Source organism: Amphiura filiformis, chromosome 20 (assembly GCF_039555335.1).
Source record: "Amphiura filiformis chromosome 20, Afil_fr2py, whole genome shotgun sequence".
In the NCBI taxonomy this organism is placed as follows: Eukaryota; Metazoa; Echinodermata; class Ophiuroidea; order Amphilepidida; family Amphiuridae; genus Amphiura; species Amphiura filiformis.
Window position 1 is genome coordinate 36,104,638 of NC_092647.1, and position 8,242 is coordinate 36,112,879.

Below are 8,242 nucleotides of genomic sequence, written 5' to 3' on the forward strand. Positions count from 1 at the left end.
GCCTGTTACGGTAGTAAAAAAAATTCGCAAAAGTATACAAAAAGTCAAAAATTTTAAGAATTTGCGCGCATAGCGAGCCAAAAAATCAGTATTTTTAAAGGTTTTTTGGTCAAAAAAGTCCAAATTTGGGGAAGAAAGTAAACTTTTCACAAAATTCCCCCCTTGGAAAAAAGTCCACTTTTCAACACCCCCCACACAAAAAAAATCCTGGCTATGGGCCTGAGCATATGGTCAATTCCAGCGAAAGCGGACAAAATTCTCTCTATGTTAACTTTCCACTTTAAAATGTCATTAATAAAGGAAATCACGTTATTGATGGAGCATATCATGTCACGTCCAATGTGCTCTCTTTGTGCATATAGGCCTTTACTAGCAAGTCATACCAGGGGACAAGTTATGATAGCTTAAATGAATTGGCGTTACCCACTAATTCAAAGATAAAGCACCATATATGTCATTGAATGTCCTTCAATCAAAATGAAATTATTACCGTTAGAAAGACGTTTGCATGATCTCTCATCATGTGTAAAACGATTGAATTCCACCAAAGTTTGTGGACTCTAGAGGCCATTAAGTCAATTTGGCTAATAATTTTGTTACCAGCGTATCAAAAATAAAATGATCGTTCTGAAAAATGTTAAGTGAATATGCCATAAATGACTATATCATGAAACGAAGTTTCGTTCTATAATTCTGAGGTCCAAGTGATTATTTTATGCAAATACGTTTTACCCATAAAATTCCATAAAATCAAATTTGACGTTACCCACGTATCAACTGTTACCCACGAGTCCAGCAAATATAATTGCCATAACTTAAATTAACATTTAATGACTTTGGACACTGAATTTAGTTTGACGCTTAAAATTGTAAATCGTAAAAATACGTTCACCGCTTTAAAAAAGAATCTACGACGGTTTAAACTTTTGTTACCCACGAATCCCGAATAGATGCTAACCTTGACAAATAAGGAGATTGTTTATTTTAAGTTTAAATCACCACATATTCAAGCCATGGGTATGCTATAATTTTGACAGTACTTACAGTTTATACACCTAAGAAACGCAAACCCCAAACGGTACTATAGTACTTATAGCTTTACCCACTTAATTGGCGTTACCCACAAATCCAAGGATTTACTCAGTAAATTATATGTTTCTTATGCATCTTAACATTTTGAAAACATGCGAAATAGGTTCCAAAACAGTCCTGTTTAATAGCGTCCTCTTGAAGGTATACTGAAGCTGCATCATGAAGTTTTGATTGATTATCCTAAATTACCATTTTTGGGTAAATGCAATTGGTTAGAGAAACAGGAATCATTGAAACACAATGGAGGAATAACCGCATGGTGGTTTCCAACCTTCTGTAATATTTTCTATTTTGCCGCTTACCAATACATACCTTCAAATATGTGTTACCCACGAACATTTTGGTTACCACGAATCCCTACTTAAATTATAGTTAACAATGTATTGATAGTGTTTTAGTTCATAGGAACTGTCAAACACGAGTTAATAGAATATTGCTGCATGAAAATATGGAATGATTTTACTAAAATAATAATATAAAACTGTTTGCTCTGTCTATTTAAATTTGGCAACTTCATTATTCTCAAAATTTTCATACCCAAAATGCCATAATGATCCATTCTAAATATTCCATGTAGTCTGTATTTTGATTAAAATTCATTTTAGTGCCATTGCAGCCTGAATTATTGACATACGGAAAAGTATTTTTTATTTTTATTTTAAAAAATTAATAGGAATTGCTATTTTCCAGACGCTGTTACCCACGAATCCATCCGAGATCCTCATCCTGCGACGAGATACAAAATCTAACTTTATATTTATATGAAGCATTTATTCTAATCTTTCGAAATAATACAGTAATGTTAAATGACAGCCACTTTGGAAAGAGTTCGAAGAATTGACACAATCTTAACTGCATGTACACCTGGTTCTTTCTTAAAATTTGTAATAACCAAAATATTTCTTTGTAGATATATGTAATAAAATTCTATTTTATGTTCAAAGTCTTCACCGATTTCTAGTGTATATGAGTCACACATAAAATATTGAAAGATATAATTAAAGAAAGTGAAATTTTATATACAACAGGTGAAAAATGCTTGAATTGTGGGTAACATGCATATGCGCATTTAACACTTTATTTGGTCTAGCAAGAAAAGTTATTTTTCAATCCGATGGCACTTCCACCTGATGATTCACTAGACATGATCGTCTCATTTGATAAGTCTAGAATTGAAAAGGAAAACATTTTCAAAATGGCCCCCAGAGAGAATTTTGGCCCGCTTTGGCTGGAATTGACCATATACATTTAGGTGTTTTCTATCACATCTTTTAATATTATAAGAAAGCTACCATCGGGTGACATTTAAAACAACTACATCCTGCCTGTTCTATGGGTAGATAGACCTTCCACGTAGGGTCCTTGCAAATGACCTTAAATATCACCAGAATCTACTTTTTTTACGACAAAAGAAAGCGATGACCATTTTTTTCAAAATGCATTTTATTGCTTATACATTTTATACAAGTATCTTCCCCCTGAATAAAAGAATAGCTTAGTTATATGTCACAAAAAGTTGAAAATCCCATATTGAATACTTGTTTCCTTAAATTTTGTACATAGAAAGTATAAGACAATCTCTAAAAAAACCATGACAAAAGGAAGCAATGACCAAATAATTGCCTATTGTTTTGACAATTTTAGACAAATTAGCCATCATCTTAAAAGAAAGTTGTTGGTATTTGATAAATTACAACTAAATAAACCATCAAATAATCTTAGTATTTTCTTCAATATTATACAAATCAAAGAAAATTAAGTTTTTGGCTTATATCTCAATAGTATAAAATTGGTCATTACTTCCTTTTATCATGGTAGGGCAACTGTTACATAACACTGAAGTGCAAGCAGGTCATCAAGTATGTTGAAAGTTTTCTGAAGTCGTCCAGTCTACTTCCCCAGAGTACACTGGACAATGACCTTTCTTCCAGGGTCCATGATTGACCTAATAAGGACAAGGCCAATATCTCTTCAGAACTTGAGAATTTTTGTGTCAACAAAATTTTACTGTATTCCATTTGCTTGCAATACATTACATTGTACTGCAATTAAGGGACCATTCACAATGGGGGTGGGGGTTGGCTTAAAAGTGTTGACCCTCCTAAGGGTGGGGGGGGGGGGGGCTAAAAAATTGATCACACATTTTCCCAGGAAAATTGAGTTAAAATGCTTTTCTATGAGGTTGACCCATAATTTTCATGTCAAAAAAGGGGGCCCCAAAATTTTTTCGCAATTAATTTTTTTTTGCATCAGCCCCCCAACAAGTATTTGTGAACGGTCCCTAAACATTGAGTGAAAAACAATTTATTTCATTTAATATACCTCAATACAGGTAACTTTTATTTTATCTATCCCCGATATAATATTACTTCAGCACAGAGCCATTCATGAGGGTCATGCTGAACTTTGAATCCATTTATGTGTCATCTAATCATGCCTTCCTCATCATGTTTTATATGCATATTTTGCATGGACACTTTAACTTTTAGCGAAAGTGAAAATAGTTGTTCAGTAAAAATAATTTCTAACCAGCTGGGATTGACTCAAGGTCAGATTTATTATTCTCTCTTTCCTAGTTCACTGATCATGTGATAGGGAAACTATTTCAGTTATTTTCAACAATGGCATAAATTCATGCATAGTGATTTGCCACTTCATGATTTTGTCCCTGAACAATTTAAGATTCAAAGAAAAAGTAAGTGTTGTAACATTATGCACATAATATGACAAGTTATTAAAGAGGATTTGGGCATTAACTGGAGGCATTTTGTAACAGTGAAAATAAGTTTGCTTTAAACTTTCACTAAATCAAAAGCTTCCACTGTAGATGGTAATTTTATAAGCCAAAGTGGGCTACTTTGAGAATTTTTTGCTGTGCCAACAGGAACTTCATCAGTCATCCCAGGTTGTTTGATAAAAATGTGGGGCAGTGACTGATACCATTAGAGGCTACTTGGATAAAGCTTTTGTAGTAATGCACCAATTATGAAGATGATGGAATAATTGGGTTGGTTTTCAATATCAGTTGTGCTCCTTTGCCGACAACACTGTGGCAACTTTCACTCCCACTGATCCAATTACATGTACCAACAAGTCCGGAAGCAATTGGCTGGCTTTTAGGTGTGATAATACAATGTTTATGGTGTAATGAACTGCTGAGGATCACAATGATGTGGAACTTTTAGTGTTGATGAACTTGCACATCAAAAAACTTGTTTTAAAAACTTCCACAAAGTAGCTGTTGCATATATGCATCTCCACCCTACACCCAGCCATCTTCACATACTAGTGCCGATAGCAACTTGTATACAACTTGTGTGTACATGGTCTCCATTAATTGCAGTGGTAAACAATTATAATTGCATTATGTAGCTAGTAGCAGCATAGCCTGGCCAGGATATACGCTATTGATAGGAACATCCTGGGGCTGTTATTATATGTTTGGTGATTAAACTTGTGTTTTACAAGACCAGCTACTGATCAGTGAACTGTCTTTGCTGCTGCTACATTTTTTTGTAAACCATCTGGTGTCACTGAACTACATTGTGCATGGATCTGGTCAAGAATATGGAGCTGGCATAAACAATACAGCAAGGAGATCATTCATCAAATGTTAAACATGTAATTATCATAAACTGAACTTTTTTGCTCTGTTATGTACAAAGTATCTGCAGCTACAGCAACGCTTGGACCAAATACGCATGGTATTGCCATTATCATCACAACATCCAGATTCATTGCAATAAGAAGTTCATGACAAAGTCAAAAATCACAGCAAACATGAACAACACCCTTGGAAACAACTTGGTTGTCAATTCCAACAAAGACACTTATCTGCACGAAGATGAAGCAGGAGATCATTCTACTCCATTACTACATGCAACAGATTTGGAAGCTCCAGCAGCCTCCTCAAGATCTCAACCAGGTTATACTGATGGTACAGCTACAGAAGAGCATCATGTGCACCATGAGATGCCTGTAGTGCATGTGATGGAGGCTAATCAGATGTTTGACTTCTCAGGACATGTTGATGTAAGTTATTTTTTTCTTTTACTTTTAAGTTGATTCAAAAATGCCTTAAAAAGTGCAGGTAATTTCACAGAAGACTATTCAAATCTCTTTCAAAGCAAATTTTTCCTCAATATTTTTTAATCATTTGTAAAATTCTCTCAGAATGCCACAATTTCAGGAAAGATCAGACATCCTGCCTTTTTCCATGTCATGTAAAAATGAAGACTCTTACAACTTTACTCATTCTCCAGGAGCTTGCAATGTTTGAAGCAAAATATTTGTGCCAAAAACTAAATAAATAAGCACTTTTCAGTTGTTTTCTTTATTTTTTAATTCTGTAAGTGTAAAGTTATGTAACCCAACAAATACACAAGTATGTTCACAGTATTAACTTATGAGAGTTTAAAAAGTCACACTTAAAAGTGTAACATTTATACTTTATTGGCCTAAACATCGCATAATGTTAAAATTCATTAATCTTTTTATTTCATGAAACAAAAAGATTTTCCTTTGTTTATTATAACCACAAGCTACAATCTCCCTTTGATCTTTCAGTGCACATTTGCAAAGGTTTTCCCAGAAGCCAGAGGAACACACAGTGTGGAGGCAGTGTCAAGATGTATGAATAGCATCTTTAGTCTCACTCAGGTAAGACAATAGAACCATTGGTCCATATGCACAAAAAGGTTAGACCAGATCTAAAGAGACATAGACTTAGGGAGGGATATTACATATGATTTTTTACTTTCCCTCCTTTTCACTAAGTAGCTAAGTCCAAAAGTTCAACTGAAGCCATCTAACATAAGTTTTATGTATTAATGCCCTAAAACAGGATTGACAATGATAGAAATAAGTATAAATGCAAAGAAAATCTTTCTCTGTAGAACTAATCTTCATGTTAGACCAGGTCTAAAGTTACTTGTTTTGTGCATACATGCTTGTTTTGAGTGTTTTGAGTCCTGACTTGATCAGCCATGTTTGCTCATTTTTTCTCCTCTAGTAGGATCTAACCTGAAGTCCCCACAACTAATACCAGTGTGCAACTTTCCCCACCTTGGCTGGGGAATCCCTCATTCAATGGGAGCTTGAGTATTATGTTTGCAGCTTGGCTGGGGAAGGCTGTGCACTGATAAATAGGCATGAGCCCTTATTTCAATTTGATTCAACTTCCCACTTGTTTTGCCCCCATATTTTAACCCTACACCTCAAAACTTTTGAAGCCCTCCTCTTTCACAATATGACTTGGCCCTTGGCTTGATCAATCAAATTGAGGATCTATTGAGAGGTGTTGATTTTGTTTGAAATAAGCCCCAATAATTAATACTGATTTGTTTTTGTTTCTTTCACAGCAAATCACCTACATGATCCTAACAGTGTTCATCGCTACATTCCTCGCTTTCATCTGGGGCATCATATTTGCTGTTTGTAACTTCATCATAATTTGGCTCTTACAACCTGTCGTCAAACTCTTATTCTTATTCATCAGACTATTAGGAGACATAGCAAGAGTTATAATCAAATCTGTTGCACAACCATTATTTCAAGCCATTAGTGCTGTATGTTCAAACTATCGAGGGAATTTCAATGTGAATGTAGCGGCACAAGAACCGTTGACTACCGATGATCTACCACTTCATCCTGTGTAAATCATGGTCTCTCAGACTCAGTGCTAACAATAGAGGTGGTGCATATGATGTATCATCCCATAAATATGGCGGACTTCTCAAATGCATTCAACAAAAGCATGATTGCAATCTACCGCGACAGTTCGTCTCACACACAACAAATGCACTATGATCAAATAGGTTGAGGACAACATTTGATTGAATGGACTGCACGTACTGCGCCATGATTACGGGGAAGGACACCGGTTCAAATCCTTTGTTTGGAGCAAATCGATAAAAGCATGCCGGGCCTTATAAAGTGTCTCACAAGCAAGTGTGAGAACAAAACTGATGACATCCATAAGTATACGGTATTCGCGATATGATTAACGCTCATTCGATCAGGCTGAGTTCACATATGAGTATATCATGTGAACTCAGCCTGATCGAATTAGCGTTAATCGTATAGCGAAAACCGAATACCGTATACTTCTATGTGATCGCAGCCTATGTTCTGTGGCTGGATGATGCTTTATAATGGCCATTTATTTATGATTTTTGTGATGCAATTAAGCAACATGAGCCATTCTTTCCGATTGTCTCACCCAGTATCAATTTTGAGTTTTTAAATGATCCAAGTCTTCCACATAGGAAACAGCATACAGAAACTTGCTGAAACATCAAAACTGAAGTTCCTGAGCCTGGGGGATATTGGGATTTGTGGCAGCTTTTTGGGGCATGTGGAGGAAAGGTGCAGCAAATTTGTGTATCATTTTCATGAAGGCTCAGGTTTAGATGCAGGTCGCATATTTCAGAAAACTGGTTTTGAAGCCGAGTGCTTTTTCAAAATTGTCTCAAATTAACCAAAAAAAAAGGTATGTGCTAAAATGTTCACAAATTTAGCTTCCGTTTACAGAACTCATAAATTTGGAAGACCTGAACAAAATGTCTTCCTTTTTTTTTTTTTTCAAATTTCAAGATTGCTGAGGTATGACTATTTCCTGAAAACAATGAAATGCACACACATATTGCCAGCCTGCAACGATAATTGCCCAAGTCATTTTTGTAATTTTGAGAACGAAGTACAAAAGATGGTTCAAGCATGCATTCACCAATCTTTGCACAAGAACAAATGATAATGAGACAAATTAAAGGGAATAATCAGAAATAATAAGGGTGATTTACCAAACTGATGCATGCTTGAACCCCGGGCTTGAACCATTATTTTGTACTTCGTTCTCAAAATTACAAAAAAAATTGACTTGGGCAATGATCACAGCGGGGTGAGTGACGATATGAGACTTCCTTAGGCCGTAAATTAAAAAAATATTGTAAAAAGTGATTGCAAAAGCAGATCTCGGATGGAGCTATAAGGAGCTGTGATTTACCAAGATCATACAGACAAGCAGACATCTGCCTATTGGACATGTGATTGCAGTTGCAGACACTTTGGGACACTACTCATGAAGCAACTCCAGCTATTCCTCAAGTTCAAAACTTGTGGACCGGACCGGTGATTGGATCACAATAAGTTC

The 8,242-nt window shown here is 35.5% G+C and overlaps 1 protein-coding gene across 1 annotated transcript; it reads left to right on the plus strand.

The window, feature by feature from the left end:
• The first annotated feature begins 4,056 nt into the window (after positions 1-4,056).
• Positions 4,057-7,996, plus strand: LOC140142742 (caveolin-1-like). Its single transcript, XM_072164733.1, has 3 exons — positions 4,057-5,124; positions 5,659-5,751; positions 6,453-7,996. Exons 1-3 carry the CDS (start codon positions 4,846-4,848, stop codon positions 6,747-6,749), a joined length of 669 nt encoding a protein of 222 aa, XP_072020834.1. The 5' UTR covers positions 4,057-4,845; the 3' UTR covers positions 6,750-7,996.
• The last annotated feature ends 246 nt before the right edge of the window (positions 7,997-8,242 follow it).

Bases quoted from the DNA above. Each gene is read 5' to 3' on its own strand.
- LOC140142742 (XM_072164733.1), top strand. From the start codon at position 4,846: ATGACAAAGTCAAAAATCACAGCAAACATGAACAACACCCTTGGAAAC. The intron at 5,125-5,658 runs GTAAGTTATTTT...TTGATCTTTCAG, and splicing joins ACTTCTCAGGACATGTTGAT to TGCACATTTGCAAAGGTTTT. The intron at 5,752-6,452 runs GTAAGACAATAG...TTTCTTTCACAG, and splicing joins GCATCTTTAGTCTCACTCAG to CAAATCACCTACATGATCCT.